We start from the raw sequence: 16627 nt of genomic DNA, 5'->3' as shown, positions 1-16627 counted from the left end.
AAAACCAGGTTTTATGTGCATAAATAGTTTTTCAGATTTCTCGCTAAACATCTTAATAAATAGATCCTATTGAGCAAGTGCTGCTCAGTCATGGGCACTAGAGATTTTGGTTCTTCATTAGCTCCCTGGAATATTGCTCTTGCCAAATCAGGCTCACAAAAGTACAAATATTTGGGGTGGAATTATAAATTCTTTATTAAATCTCAAACATCATAATATAAAATAAGTCTTAAAACACGACATAACTCAGTACAGTTTCCACCTATCACCCTTTCCACCATCCCCCCAACACACACCTCAGGAAGAAAGTTTGTTCAAATAAGAGGAAAACATTTAAAAAAGAACAAAAACAAAAGAGAAAACACCTTTTAAAGCACGAACAACAATGTGAGAGCACCATTAGCATTATTAAAGAAAGCTTTCTATGTATTTTTTTTTTTACAGCACTTGTATGATGTCCAGGGCACCTAACAGTATTTAGTATACGCAAGAATTACTCTAGCATAAGATGAATATTAAACAGTTGAACCACAACACATATAATTAAAGATACGCATTTAGCAGACTTTCATTGGCCTACCACATATATGGCTATGAAGGACATCCAAGCAAGTAAGCAAAATCTAATTGAACATATATATATATTTTTTATTTTTTATTTAACAGGTTTTCAAACTACACAGGAATAGAAGACAAAATATACACAGTGCTTCAACAAAATCTGAGAAAGGCAATACAATCCACAGTCATGCCCACCCACCTGCAAAACAAGAATCTTCAATGATACGGACCCCAAACATTTTGATAATTGAAACTTTCATTTTATAGTTCTAAAAATGCGCCAAAGCCAAGATGTGTTGTCTCCTGCACTGCTGCTAATTCACTACACTGTAGAAAAAATGTTTACTATGTGTTAAGGATGCAAGGTTTATTTGTGGAAAAGAGATACATTCTACAATATTCATTTGTAAAACTTTTTTTTTCCTGTAATGGAGTTACAAATGAGGTTATACTGATTGATATACAAAGGCATTTGAATCATATTGTAAGCCGCAGATCACAAATAGCACTCAGATATTCTTCATTGTCAGGATCAAGCTCTATGGCTCTCTCATAGCATTCAATTGCTTCCTTCTTTTCTCCATTCAGCTGATGGATGAGTCCAAGGATGCCAAAACCTGAAGCATCTGCTCCATTCCTCACAAGTTTCCTATCAGCTAACCTTTGAAGAGCAGTTTGGCAATTCTTCCTTTCATATGAATCGCTCTTACACCTCAGCCCTGCTGTATAATATCTAATGGCTTCAGATTCTGACTTTCTCTGGAATTCTTGATAGCGAGCATAATTGGAGTAGATGTGTTGCTTCTCTTCATCAGTAGTTTTCTCCATAGCGAGCACTTTTTGATACATTTCTTCTGCTTTGTCATGCTGATTTGCTTCCACATACATGTTGGCTAGGTCTATCTTTGCCAACACAAACTTTGGTTTTAGGTCCACAACCAATTCAAAATGGTAAATAGTGCATCTAATTAGCTCTTGAATCTGCTTTGATACATCATCCTTTGGATAGTACTTTGATTTTGAATTCCGGGTAGATTTTTTCAGTTCGATCATCTTTTTTCTGTAACAAAGACCTAGTTGGTGTTGCAAGAAACCAGAGGTTGGTGTAAGAGTAACTGCTCTTTTCAACAGTTTAAGGGATTCATCCACTAATCCCTGTCTTCTGTAAAACATTGCAGCGTAACGCAAAAGATAGGGAAGATTTGGAGTTTTCTGTAGTGCTTCTTTAATGTACTTTTCCCCTTCTTTTGACTGATTCATTTGTTGAAGTTTCAGGCCTAGGAGTGCCATGACTACTGTGTCTTTAGGATTCAGCTTTACAGCACGTCGTAACAGTTCTAGGGATTCACAGTTCTCAGGGGCAAATCTTCTGTGGTTAAAACCTTCCAGACGGTACACAGCGGTTGCATAGCCAGAATTCCACTCTGGACCTTCAGGATCCTTTTCGAGGGCCTTTTGAAAACATTCTTTTGCCTTTTCATAATACTGGCCACAAAACTTTAACAAGGCCCATCCTTGTTCACCATAAACATCAGAGATCGGAGCCGTATAGCGAGATCTGCTTGACAGCACTCTGCAAATACTTTCCACCTTGCCAAGGTAGGTATCAGCATTTTCGAGCTGGTTCATATGATAGTATATCCATGCATAGTTCCCATAGGTGGTAATCATTTTTTTGTTGATATCATCAACCTGGACCTCTTGAACTAGCTCTTCAGCTTTTTTTACATTTGCAAGGGCTTCGTCATTGTCGCCTTTCAGATGTTTCACATAGGCAAGCAGATTATAAACCATGGACTTGCAATCTGGAAATATAAACTCAGTCTGGTCATAAAGTCTGTCCTCTAGATCATCATCTGCATCATCTTTCTGTAATCCCCAGGTAAAATGGCATTCCAGCTGCAACAGCTTACTTTTCAAGGAGTTCTTGGAAATCTCTCTGTAATGAAAATAAATGTGTATCTGTTAGTCATTTACTCTATTGTAAAAAAAAGAGAAAATATTAGCTGAACTACCACAAAGAACGATTATGATTTATTATTCATTTATCATAATGTATTTTGCTTTTGCAACTTATTTTTCTTTTTGCACAGCTCTCAGTTTTTCAGATTTAATTATTTATTTAAAACCACTTCTTACCCAGGCCCTCCAACATTCAGGGCAGGTTACAGAAAATACATACATAATCAAGGAAATACAAACCAGATCTGAGGCCAGTATATGGATCATATCTATGTCCAGTATATTTCCCTATATAAAAATTATTGTGTTTGCCCTGCAGTCCCGTACTGTGTATGCACGGCAACATCAGCCTTGCACTGGGCTCAGAGGAATCTTCATTCTGCTCTGTGGGCTAGAAGGAAGTTCGAGAAATTGGCCCATGCAGTAGGAAAAAGTAGCACTGGTGCTGGATACGTGGGCCAGGAGAAGCTACGTCGGCCATGCGGACTGGAAGAAGGCAGAGACACCTAGGGTGGTCCTTCTGAATGACTGAGATTGGAGGCCGAAGACAGACTTTTCAGGCGATGTGTCTGGTGTATAAATCTGGGCTCTCTTGTATTCTGTGGGATGTTCCCTGTATTTATCGTAAATAAATGGGAGGCAGGTGACGTTTTTCCCTGTCATGGGACAGTAAACACAATCAGACTCTGCTATGCTGAACAATTTGGGAAATATATCACTGACCTTCCTCCCAGTTCCCAGTCTCTTTCTAGCTCAGCTTCCAGTTTCCTCTCTCAGGGGGCCGATATAATTAAGGGCGCCCAGCCTAACACACAGGTTTATGCGTGGTTGGACGTGTGTTTTGAATGCACTAGACTGTCACCCGATGCAATAAGGAGATTAGCGTGTCCAAAATGCATGCCCAAACAACACATAGCCGATAGTGCTCAAATTCCATATAGATGAGGCTATTAGCTATTATCCCTGATGCAGAAAATTGCTGGGTGCCCAACACACACTTTTTATGGCGGCAAATTTAACGCCAGCCCCCGGAGCTGTTGTTAAGTCAATCTGTGAGTCAACGGCTCAGGAGAAATTTAAAAAATACTGTCCTCTGTGGTTCCTCCTATTTAGTATCATTGCAATACTTAAATCTACTGCTTGCGGTGTTTAAGAATAAAGATATAATGTAATGGCTTGATGAAAAAAAAAAATTCTGAATGCACAATGTACACGCACAATAGATATGCTCTAGGCTGATTTCACCCCTTGCTATTATGCGTGTATACTGTGTGTGTATATTGAGCGAAATTGACCTGAAGCAGTCTAAAACGGAAGTTTGTACTGAGCTCCCGTTGCAATTGTGGGTGCTCGATGCATTTGAGTGCTAGAGATGTACAATTCTTCCTTAAGGTGTCCTTTATAATGCAGAAGCTCATTTAAATATTGCACTGGGCACCCAGGAAAATGGGCACTCAATACATGTCTTATTGCATTGACCTATCTGTGTGGCTCTGGGTGCTGCAATGGTCTCCTTTTTCTCTTCATGTGCACTGCATGTGGCTCCGGACTAGGGCCAGTGCAAGCATATTAGATATCTTAGGCAAATCTTAAGAGCCCTGTGCCCTCCCTGCCATGATCCTCTCCACACACAATTAAAAATTATGCATTTATAACAGATTTAAATGAAAAAGATCATTCAAAGTATAAACTTCTGCAGTAAAAATATTACTTAACATAGCATGTATATTATATTAACATGCACTGCTGTGGTGCCAACCAGAAAACCCTGCAAAAAACGCATTTGGAACCTTTATGGCACTATGCCTATTGTAACACATGCTGGGTGTGGGCTTGGACCTCAGAAAGCCATGAATAAACAATTTCAATTAAAATATAGTAAACTTCCCAGACCAAAACAACACTAACTGCCAGCTCTTTAACAACCCTACCTATGAAAACTCAACACTGCAAATATTACACCAGGCCCTAAAACACCAATACACCTACTATTAGGAAAACAGACCAAGTCAGGTTACTATAGATCCCTACATAAAATCTACACGCTAGCAGAATACCTCAGCTCAGTCACATATACAGAACACAGAAAGCCCTCAGCAAATACAGAATAAAGAAACCATAAAGTACAAATAGAAACATGAAGACAAAAACTGAACTGGAAACTGCTAGAAGCCAGACTCTGTGGGGTTGATATGCAACAGGCGTCCAGCTAAGTAACTTAGCCGGATAACACTTATCCAGCTAAGCGACAAGGATATTCAGTAGCATGGCTATGCCACTGATACCTGCACACCAGTGCCCCCGGGCACATGGCCGACCTGGAGGTCCATGTGGCCGCCGGTGGAGCTCTACCCACCGGCGGCTGGGCAGTGAACTACTGTTGTGCTGTGTGCCAAACGCACACAGCATGAAGATCGGTGGGGCCGTGATGGAGCTCATCTCACCACAGCCTGAAGGAAAAAGGTCACGTCCAAACCTGCAGGTGCTCCTCCTCCTTTCTGCCTGCACGGCCCCGGAAGAAAAATGTTGCCAGAGCCACAAGGGCAGGAAGGAGGAGGAGCATTGGCCGCGTGCAGAAGAGGAGCAGCATTTATAGGCTGCTGCGAATCCCACGTTGCGGTTGCCCAAGAAGAGGAGAAGGCCTGGTAGGAGGGCCGCTGTGGATCCCATGTTGTGGCGGCCTAAGAAGAGGAGGAGGCCCAGTGGTAGGACCATCGTGGGTGGCCTCAGAAGATCAGGGCCCCCGCAGAGCCTATCCCATGGCGACCCACAAAGGGGAGGCCCAGAGGCGACATGGAGGCTGAGGGCCTGTACAGTGTACATGTGTGTGTGTGTGTGTGAGCGTGAGTTGAGAGACTGTGTATGGGAATGAGGACTTGAATGTTTGGAGAGACAGCATGTGAGAGCCTCTGTGTGTGTGAGAGAGACAGCAGGTGACAGCGAGAGCCTGCGCTTGAGCTAGACATCATGTGGAAGAGAGCCTGTGCGTGTGAGAGTGAGACAGCATGTGCAAGAGAGAGACTGTGGGTATGTATGTATGTATGTACGAGAGAGGGCATGTGAGAGAGAGCTGTGGGTGCGTGAGATAGCATGTGAGTGTGAGAGCCTGTGTATGTGTGTGTGTGTGAGTATGTGAGAGAGACAGCATCTGAGAATGAGAGCCTGAGTGTGTGTTTGAGGGAAAAAGACAGAGAGAAAAGAAATAGAAAAAAAACCCTGTAAAAGAAATTGGCAAAAAAAAAAAGAAAGGGAAGATAGGAAAAAAGCCTGTGACCAACCGATTAGAAAACTAAGATCAGACAGCAAAGGTAAAAAAAAAAAAAAAAATTACCTTTTAGTTATTAGCACATGTTATTTTTGGGAATGACAATAGTAGCACTTTCTCTTTGCCGATCTCGCAATGTATGAGATCAGCATGGAGGAAGTGGAAGCCCACAAATGTTTAATAATGTGGAGCCTGCACAGAGGAGGCAGCAGATTGGGCTTCAGTGCCAGTAGCAGCAATCAGCGCCTCCCCAATAGCCATGCGGCAGCAGTGACAGTGGCAGCAGAGGAATGAGAGAGGCTCAGAGGTTGCTGGCAAAAGAAAGGGAGAGGATCTGCCTTCAGTATGTGTATGTGTATGAAGTCTGCCTGGGGGTGTATGTGTGTGAATGCATGGGTGCCTGCCTAAGGGTGTGTCTAAGTATGAGAATGTTTGGGTGTCTTCCTGGGATCTGTCTGAATGAGAATAGGTGCCTGCCTGTGGGTGGTGTATGTATGTGTGAGAATGAATTGGTGCCTGACTGGAGGTCAGTGTGTGTGTTAGTGTGTGTGTATGTGAGAATGACTGGGAGCTTGCCTGGGTGTTTGTGTGTATGTGAGGGAGCCAGAAAGAGTGAGAGCATGTGTGTGTGTGTATGAGAGAATCCATGGGAACAGAGCTTGTGTATGGGTGTGTGTGTGGGGGAAGAGAGGGTCTCAGTGTCTGTGAGAGAGAAAGAGGTTATGGTGGGTATAAGAGCATGTATGTATGTGTATCTGACAATGTATGTGTGAGAGAGAATGGACATGTGAGAATGTGTGAGAGAGAAAGGATAAAGTTTGTACGCTCCCCTAACCTCCTAATCCTCGACAATCTCAGAGTGACTGGAAATCAAGATTCCCAGGTATGGACAAGCAGGGGCTTTTAAAATCTTTATTAGTTTTAATTATTGGGTGTTATTTGATATATGTGCTGTTTGTATTTTTTATTTATTCATTTTACAATAATCATAGAAAGCATGCACTTTGCGAAGAAAAATGGTATTGAACAAAACAATATTAAAATACAAGGAAAATAATCACTTATGGTAACAAAACAATACCCATTAGACCACTTAACGTGGGGGGAGGATATCAGCAAAATAGGAGATACAAGGAAATCAGAAAAAAAAAGAAGAAATGACATAGCTTACAAGCACTACTGTTCCATTATAGGATGATATCCAAGCAGTTAGGTGTTACGAACTTGAAACATAGCCTTCTTAGAATCTATGAAGCTTTTAAGCTGTTCTGGTGCAAAAAATATGTAACTATCTCTATTATACTACAGTACATTTAAACAGAAATCTTAGAAAGAAGGTTGCTCCAATGGCTAGGGTATCCGATCGTAAAGCAAGGAAACCCTTCTTCTCTTTTGGGTAGTTTTTGTTAAATCAGGAAAAATCCTGATTTTTTGCCCCATAAATAATACATTAGAGTTTCTAAAATAGCTTTTCATCACAGTACTGAGATCTTTCTCGGTATATAGAGATATCAACAGTGTGGCTCTCTCAGATATTTCAAAGATGGATGACTCTAGATATTCTGACAGATTATTTAAGTCCACAGGAGGATTCTGAACTTGAACACCAGAACGAGAAGGCAGAAAATATACTTTATCCAGCGGAGGGGCAGATTCATTTGTAAAACCCAAAATATCCAGGAAATATCTTCTAATGGTAACTCTAGGAATCTCTCCTACCACCCTCTGGGAATTCAAAACTCGCAAGTTCAGATGTCTTAAGGTGTTTTCTATAAATTCCACTTTCCTACTCAGAGCAATCCTACTCAGAACAATCCTGAATGATGGTAGATTGAACTTTTTTCACATGCTGAATTCCTTCCTCAACATTCTTAACCTTGTCTGAAACTTCCTTTTTCTGGATTTCATTCAATTTAACCAGAGTATCCACTTGTTAGGACAATGAGCTAATCTTCAACGAGCATTCTGAAAAGTTTTTCCCCATAGACGAAATCAGTTCCCATAATGAATCTAGGGTAACTGTAGTGGGCTTTTCCAAATAAACTGATGTTACATTATTTGGTGAAATCAATGCAGGTATACTCTCAGCTCCATTCAGAGCTTGGGAAAGTATAGCCACCGGTGCAGATACATTAGCGTTTTCACTCTCAATCAGGGAGGAAGTAAGCATGGGAGCAGCCAAAAACGCTATTCCCTCGACCTCCAATGCTTGGATCTCCTCTTCAGGATTCCCTGTGGGGCCCAGCGCTGAGGCCACCTGCACAGCCGGCAGACCACGATCATCCTGGGGGCTTAGCGACACCTCTTCCAAAGTCGCGGCGTGTTCTCCTCCACACGCCATGGCAGCCTGAACTCTGGCCCCCCTAAGAAGTGCTGTCTAGAGGTGTGCAGGCAAAAAGTTTTTGTTTGCGTACGCGATCTGTATTCGTGGGGGGTCAATTCCGTTTCATGCTGAAGTATGGACAATTCAATAAGTTGTCGATCTGTAAATACGTTACTACTAAATTAGCTACAACCCCCCACCCTCCTGACCCCCCCCACCCAAAACTTACCAAAACTCCCTGGTGGTCCAGCAGTGGGGTCCGGGAACTCACTCAGACCCTCGGTGCTAGTTTCATAATGGCGCCGATAACCTTTGTCACAGGAGCTACGGTGCCATTGGTCAGCCCCTGTCACATGGCCATCGGTGCCATCTTGTGCTCCTACCATGTGACAGGGGCTGACCAATGGCACCGTAGCCCCTGTGACATAGTATGGGCACAGGCTATCGGCACCATTTTGAGTCCTGGCCTGGCGTCGGACGGCAGGTCGCTCCGGGACCCCCGTTGGACCCACAGGGACTTTTGGCCAGCTTGGGGAGGCCTCCTGACCCCCACAAGACTTGCCAAAAGTCCAGCGGGGGTCCGGGAGCGACCTCCTTTCACGCCGGCCGCCCGATCCCAATAATCAAAATGGCGCCGATCGCCGCCATTTTGAGACTCAAAATCGCCGTCCCGCCAATACTCAAAATGGCGCCGATCGCCTTTGCCCTATGACGGCGATCGGCGCCATTTTGAGTATTGGCGGGACGGCGATTTTGAGTCTCAAAATGGCGCCGATAGCCTTTGCCCATACTATGTCACAGGGGCTACCGGTGCCATTGGTCAGCCCCTGTCACATGGTAGGAGCACAAGATGGCGCCGATGGCCATGTGACAGGGGCTGACCAATGGCACCGTAGCTCCTGTGACAAAGGCTATCGGCGCCATGATGAAACTAGCACCGAGGGTCTGAGTGAGTTCCTGGACCCCACCACTGGACCACCAGGGAGTTTTGGTGAGTCTTGGGGGGGTCAGGAGGGTGGGGGGGGGGGTTTAAATTTTTATTTAGGCCGAATTAAACAGAAATCTGTTTAATACGTGGGGAGTCGCGATGCGTTTCGCCTCCCCACGTATTTAACAGATAGCAAAAAATAAGTTCAAATACGTGGAAAACGGATGCACATCCCTAGTGCTGTCTCTGAGCACTGCTGAATCGTCAACTGCCCGGGTAAGGTTGGGGGAACCGAGGGACACGACTGAACCTTAATTCACCAACAACCACAGTCAGACATTCTTTGAACATTGTAAACAATTGCTCTTTCCGTTAAATTCCTCTAGCCTTTCCTTCTTCTCCCAGTTTTGAACTTCCCAGTTTTATTGTAATTGCAAAGTTTCTCTTCACTTGTAACAGCTTTAGTTTATTTGCTGTTTACACCCCCCTGTTAAATGTAAACCAGTATGATGTGATCCTTATCTTGAATGCCGGTATAGAAAAAAAACACTAAATAAAATAAATAAATAAATATCTTCACCTTCCTCTTCGCAGGCATTTTTTTCACAAAATAGAGGAAATAGTTTTAAAAGAAATCTGCGAGCGAGCAGAACTGTGCCCAGGATAAGCCGCTATCTTGGCTCCTCCCCCTCCGATATTTGTGCTGTTTTGAAATATTTTATTGGTGCTTGGGAAATTTTTTTAAAATTTATATGATATTAATTAATAGAAATTATTCTATTTATCGGTAGTTTTAAAATATTCTTGTATTAGTATGGTTTTACTATTAAAATTGATGCTTTATGTTTCTTGATTTTATTTGTTTTATGAGGAATGGTGGTTCTGTTTTTCCATTGTTACACACAGAATCTGGCTTCTTGTGGTTTCCATTTCAGTTTTTGTCTAATTTGTGATCCTTTATTCTGTATTTGGTAAGAGTCTGTCCCTGCTCTGAATGTGTGACCATGATGAGAGATTTTGCTAGTGTGCAGTGTCTGTGTAGGGATCTATAGCAATCGGGTTTATTTTGTTTCCTCAGGAGGTGATGTATTGATATTCTGGGACCCAGTGTAACATTTACCTGTGCTTTTTCACAGGTAGGGTTTTTGTTGTTTGAGTCCTTGGTGTTATTACTGTTATGTTATGATGGGATTGCAGTATAGATTTTGAGTGTCTTTTTTGTGGGGTTTTGTACTAGTTCACAGTGTGTCTGGCAGTGGCAGGTGTTTGCGCTGCTTTACTGTGAGGTGACATCAGAATTTGAAAATATCTTATTTATTTATTTAATTTATGTATTTCAATTTATATACCAGTATTCCAATGTAATCATACTGGTTTACAACTTTAAAACTTTTTAAAATAGCATAAAATCAACATAAAATATCCAAAACAAATTATTTAATAAAACATACAATTTAAAATAGTATAATATAAAATGAATTAAAATCAACATTCTAAAATCTATACTAAAAAAGTACAACAAAATGGTAATCAAACAGCTTCCAGTATCATGCAAATACTGGGAAGAAGTCTCGCAATGAAGGCCAGGCTGACCTCAAGAGGACCCACGTGCCCCAGTCCGGGCCCCGCCCACACAGGACCAAGGTTGATCCTCAGGGGACAAGGACTGCTATTGTGCCGTCCGACTTGTCCTCTGGCAAAAAGATGCCAAACCAATAGGCTTTTTCGCGAATCTTGTTGTACAATTGAGCTTTCAGGTGCATCCCCTCCTCCCGTAACTGGAGGGATTTTATTAGATACACACGCCAACGCAATTACGTTTCTTCAGTCCGATCCCAGATCACTCAGATAAAGGCTAGGACTTCCTAACCATCCCTAATTAACCTTCCTCCTGACCTTTCAAACCACACTGACTAGCCCTGATGTTATTATTTTAAAACTTGCATACCATCCATAGCAGAAGTACAATTATGGTAAGGGACCCCGGCACGCGCTTGTGCATGTAAATACTTACACGCATAATTCAGGTTACAGACTCGTAACATCTATGTCTTGTCCATGCCCCGCCCCCTTTTGACTTTCCGATTTTGCGCATGCTGGTAGATACATATTAGTCCTGGGGGAATTCTGTACTACTGCAGAGCGCAGATTCCCCCCTGTGCAGAATTCCCATTTTTCTGCGCAGAAAAATGGCAGAGAAGACCCCGGCATGCTGCAAACGGAGCATGCGAAGATGAAGGCCCCGGCATGCCGTTCACAGCAAAGATGAAGGCCCCTGTAAGCCGCGAATGGAGTGTGCTCCGCTCGCGGTGAAGATGAAGGCCCCCCATGTGCTGTTAATGGAGCCTACTCCACTCGTGGCGAAGATGAAGGCCCCAGTGAGAGTGAATGTGTGTGTGTGTGTGTGTGTGAGAGAGAGGAGAGGAAAAGGGGTATGAGAAAGGGGAAAGGGGTACGAGAGAGGAGAGGGGAGGGGAGGGGGTATGGGGGAGGGGAGGGTGAGAGAGCAGAGAGAGGTGTGAGAGGGGAGAGGTGGGTGAGGAGAGCGCAGTGGGGGGTGTATCAGGAGGGTGTGAGAGAGAGCATGGGTGGTGAGAGAGGGTGTGTGTGTGTGTGGGGGGGATGCTTGAGTGTGGGTGCCAGAGAGAGGAAGCCTATATGAGGAGGTTTTGAAGGAGTGTGTATGTGTGTGAGAGATTGGGAGATCGTGTGTATGAAAAATGGATCATGTGTATGTGAGGGTGCTAGCCTGTGTGAAGGGATTGTGTATGTGTGAGACAGAGCCTGTATGAAGGGCTGCATGAGAGAGAGACATAGGTAGCCTGTGTGAGGATGTATGTGTGAGAGAGAAAGGGAGCTTGTGTGGGTGTGTATGCAAGAGAGAGGGCCCTGTATGAGGGGATGTGTATGTGCGAAAGAGTAAGGGAGCCTGTATAAGGGAGTGTGTATGTGTACTAGAGGGAAGGAGCATGTGTGTGAGAGAGGGAGGGACAGAGGGAGTCTGTGTGAGGGGCAGTACTGAGAACAGGGTCAAACTCTGGGACTGCCGATAGAGTGGAAAGGGTTGAGCTTAGAGGTGGAGGGGAGAGATACTGCAGGTGGAGGAGTTGGGGCCTGAGAGGGCAAAATGGCCAGGGGAGTAAGGAGAGAGTGTGGAAGGGACACTCTTACAGTGAATTTCTAGGGAGATTCTACTCAAAATATTTAAAATTCTGCATCTCTAAGTTACAACCTTTTTTTGTATTAATTTAAAACGTAATTACTTAAAAGACGGTCATGCAAATTGTGATATTATATAAAGTTTGCAGAATTTTAAGTTTTTGTGTGCAGAATTTTAAGTTTTTGTGCGCAGAATTTCCCCAGGAGTATGTACTCAGGCGCCTTTTAAAATCTGTGCAGCGTGCGCTGGCGCAAAATACTTGCGTATGTCCCAGCTTTGGCGCATGTAGGGCTTTTAAAATATGCCTGCAAGTGTCTTCTTCAAACATTTTTTTCTGTGCTCATCTTATTTATCCTTCTGGTACCATATCTCCTGATTTGCAGGCTCATACTGATGTGAGATGCTAAGTGCAAGTAAGAGCCTCTTTCAGAACCTGAAGCTCCACACAGAACTAATGAAGCCTACTTTTAGGAATGTGTACATGAGCATTCATCTGGGTAATACCTGAACCAAAAAAACCCCCCTGTCAGTAACCCCCCTGACATGTCCAGAGAAAATCTGGTGTGGATAGGAGAGTAAACACAAAGATATTTGGGGGAAGGGAGGGACACATGGCACACATAGACAGACATATTTAATAACGTAAATAATTTTTAAGTTATTATGTTAACATGTTATTTCTCTTCTGTTATATTTACATTTATATAGTTATATTTCTCGTTTCCCTTCTCTCATCTCTTCTCTAGCTCTAGTTTTTTGTTCACTGCAGCCCTATTCCCCTACCCTGTTCCATGTATTTTCTACCTTCAGTTTGATGTAAACCGATATGATGTACCCACTAATATCAGTATAGAAAAGCCTATAAATAAATAATAATATTGTGATGGTGATCTTTACGGAGGTGCACAGAAAAACAAATTGGGGTGGGTTTTTTTTTTCATATTTGAATTTACTCCTTCCACGAGGGTCTCTGATATAGAAAGGGGCAGCAGACATTCCTGGTTGCAGTTTCCCTGCAGGCTCCTAGTTTGAAAGTGGTGCCAGCAGGTCTGAAGGCGGGCGTCATTTTATTATATGGCGGCACGACAAAAGGGTGGATACCACTTTCAAACTGGGGGCTTGTGAGGCAGTAAAGACTGAGAATCGCCTTTGCCCTTTTCTACACTGAAGACCCCTGTGAAGGAGTAAGTGTGATCCGGGGCAGGGTGACAGAGATTGTTGGATCTTTTAGGGGCTGTTTTTATTGACCTTCTCAAACTATTTATTTATTGACTTTGGGAGGGGGGGGGGGCTTTTTGTGTATAAACAAAACACAAGTGTTTTGTCACATTTTGCATTTTGTTTAAAAATGATGCACGCCCCTAGTGATAATAAGCCTCTTTTCTTCAGAAAGTAGGCTAAAAGCTATTAATGATTGTCTATGTTAACAGACAACTGCATTGACCTTACTACTACTTCTTATCAATTTTATAGTGCTTGCTTGACGCACGCAATGTTATAGAATTACAATCTAACCAAGAGAAACATACAGGACAAAAGAGATTTTGGGGAATTTAATTTATTAAGGAAATAAAATGTGTACCTTAAACAGATTTAATTAATTATCTGAAGTATAAAAGTAATTCCTAGCTACGTATATAGAGCTTCCCAAAAGATAAACCATAAGGAACATGGGAAAATTTCAGGGCTTCCAGGACCCTGAGTAAAAATTCTGCTACATAGGGAGGATAACATTCAAACAACTGCACACAGCAGCATATAAACAGTATATGGCCATGCATAGATTAACCACATTTTATAACCCGCAAAAGATATTGTTACCCACAACATATGCACATATGCAGGATTATGCACAAATACACACAGAGGGGTAGATCTTAAAAACATCCCCGCGCGCGTACTTTTTTGTTCGCGCACCAGGCGCGAACAAAAGTATGCTGGATTTTATAAGATACGCGCGTAGCCGCGCGTATCTTATAAAATCCGGGGTCAGCATGCGCAAGGGGGTGCACATTTGTGCAACCTGCGAGCGCCAAGTCCAGCGCGCGCAGCCTGTTCCCTCCGAGGCCGCTCCGATTTCGGAGCGGCCTCGGAGGGAACTTTCCTTCGCCCTCCCCCCGGCCTTATCTAAACCCCCCCTTACCTTTGTTGGCAGATTTACGCCTGCTGAAAGCATCACCCAGAGGCCTCGACCACGCCCCCGGGCCCGCCCCCGAAACGTCGCGTCACGCCCCCGAAACGCCGCATCATTCCTTAACGCCCCCGACACGCCGCTTTTACGAAGCCCCGGGACTTACGCACGTCCCGGGACTCTGTGCGCGCCGGCAGCCTATGCAAAAGAGGCGCGCCGGCGCGTGAGGGCCCTGCGCGTGTAAATCCGGCCAGATTTACGCGCGCAGGGCATTTAAAATCCGCCCCAATGCATTGAAATCACATAAATCAAGCATACGTTTCCTTGCTATTTAAAAAATGTATGCACACATATTTTACATATGAAAAGAAAATAGGACTCCGGTAAGTCAGCCGATCTTAAAACATGCATGCGTAAATGAAATTAGCCAGTTTACCAACTGGTCCACCTCCCAGTTTGCCTAGTCCTTCTCCAGGTCATGAAAACCTTCCTGGTTCTTCAGCCTGAACTCCTCCCCAGTTCACCCAAACCTCCGGACCGGACAGTACTGCACTCTAAACACGTTTAATGTCACTTATGCCAGCTAATGAGCAGGTGTGAGAATACATGAGTAAACTGGTTAATCTACAATAGCAACTTGCATGTGGAAGTGGAATACCCCTAGATCGCCCCTGTTTTTATGTGCGCTTTTATAAAATATGAAATACACGGGTAGAGGCTATTTATGCGCATATGTGCTAGTCTGTACACACATGACATTTTGAAAATGTACCCCATAGCTTGCAAATCGGACACCTCTCAAAGAAATGCTGCAAATGTTTTACTCCTGCCATGCATAATCACAATATTTCTATAAGTGAAGGGTGGGGAGGTTTTGTATGAGTCTCAGATTCCTTGCAAATGTTAAAAATATCGCTCCTGCAATTACTTGCAGTTTTGCTAGGATTTATTATGGCAAATTTGCCCTGCCCCTTAAATCTGATCTCCAAGCTCCATTTTTTAGTAACACAGTACAAAGCACAGAGCTTTTCAAACTAAGCAACAGTGCAGAAATGCTCAGCCTTTCAATTTGGAGAAAGCTTGAAACGTGCTACTTACTCCAAACCAGAACGTACTTACCCCATGATGATTCTGGTAGGCTCCCTAGCAACCCTCCTCCGATTTAAGGCTCGCTGTGCTGCAACGGATGCTGGCTGCTTCTGCTGTAGCTTATAAAACCCACTGAGCACGTGATTCACCCAAGGGCTCCAGCAATGTGGAGAATAGAAACTCGAAAGCGAAACCTACTGTGCAGCCCTGCAATTAAACAAGAAACCTGAACGTTGGGAAACCGAAACTCTTCCAGACTATTTTTCCAAAAGTCTTTTCTGCTTCAATCACTGCTGCTGAACACAAAGTCCGAAACAACACTGCTCTTGAGACATAAATCGTAATTTGAGACATTCAAAGTGTTAGACCCAAGTCCTGCTATAAGATTACCTTGATCAAACTTTCCTTTTAGTTTCTAAACCAACAGTAAAGGCCTGATTTTAACAAAGCCCCCACGGGTAAAAAATGGGGGTTGCGTACAAGAGCCAGGTGTCTATGAAGGGGCAGTCCTGGGGGCGGGGTGGGGCTGGAGATCGCCGGTACAGTGGCCATTTCCCCCTGTGCTGGGGGATTGCGGGCCGGCAGCCTGCAGGCGTAAGTTCCGAAATAAAGAAAGGAAGACGAGGTAGGGCCTTCAAAGGGGTCGGAGAGGAAAGGGGAAGAGGGAGGGAGGGTAGGTAGTGAGGGAGGAAATTTCACTCCCAGTTCTCTCCTTAATTGGAGTGGACTGGGAGGGAACTGGCGGAGGCCCAATCTCGTTGCAGTGTGGAAACTAGGGAAATCTACAAACACCCCCCCCCCCCTGCTGGCCCGGATTTTATGTCATGTGTGCGCCGGCGTGCATATGTTATAAAATCGCGCGTCCATGAGCGCACGCGCCGAGTAGCGCGCACACATGGACTCGTGCATATTTTTAAAAAATCTACCCGTAAGTGTATATTTTCAGAGTAGTTCTAACCTTTTTTCTGTTGGGACACACCATGGTTCTCACGTGCATGACACACTGAACACATGATCGTCACGGAGTTAAATGTAAACATATACTCTGTATCTACAGGAACCGCCCTGTCCCCCCAATGGGTGCAGGTCAGAACTAGGACATTCCCCATTCAATTACCATACAAAAAAATATTTCTGGTGTCATCTCAGTAATAGCAACATAAACACTCTCTCCTACCAACATACCTGGAAAACGTTTGACTTCCAGT

The 16627-nt window shown here is 43.7% G+C and overlaps 1 protein-coding gene across 1 annotated transcript; it reads right to left on the bottom strand.

Annotated features, from left to right (window-relative positions):
* Positions 1-402: 402 nt before the first annotated feature.
* On the bottom strand, positions 403-15567 carry LOC115095737 (interferon-induced protein with tetratricopeptide repeats 5-like). Its single transcript, XM_029609834.1, has 2 exons — positions 15450-15567; positions 403-2500 (listed from the first exon to the last, which is right to left on the bottom strand). Exons 1-2 carry the CDS (start codon positions 15452-15454, stop codon positions 1039-1041), a joined length of 1467 nt encoding a protein of 488 aa, XP_029465694.1. The 5' UTR covers positions 15455-15567; the 3' UTR covers positions 403-1038.
* Between the last annotated feature and the right edge of the window lie 1060 nt (positions 15568-16627).

Source organism: Rhinatrema bivittatum, chromosome 7, assembly GCF_901001135.1.
Source record: "Rhinatrema bivittatum chromosome 7, aRhiBiv1.1, whole genome shotgun sequence".
In the NCBI taxonomy this organism is placed as follows: domain Eukaryota; kingdom Metazoa; phylum Chordata; class Amphibia; order Gymnophiona; family Rhinatrematidae; genus Rhinatrema; species Rhinatrema bivittatum.
This window is presented reverse-complemented; position numbering and strand designations above follow the sequence as displayed.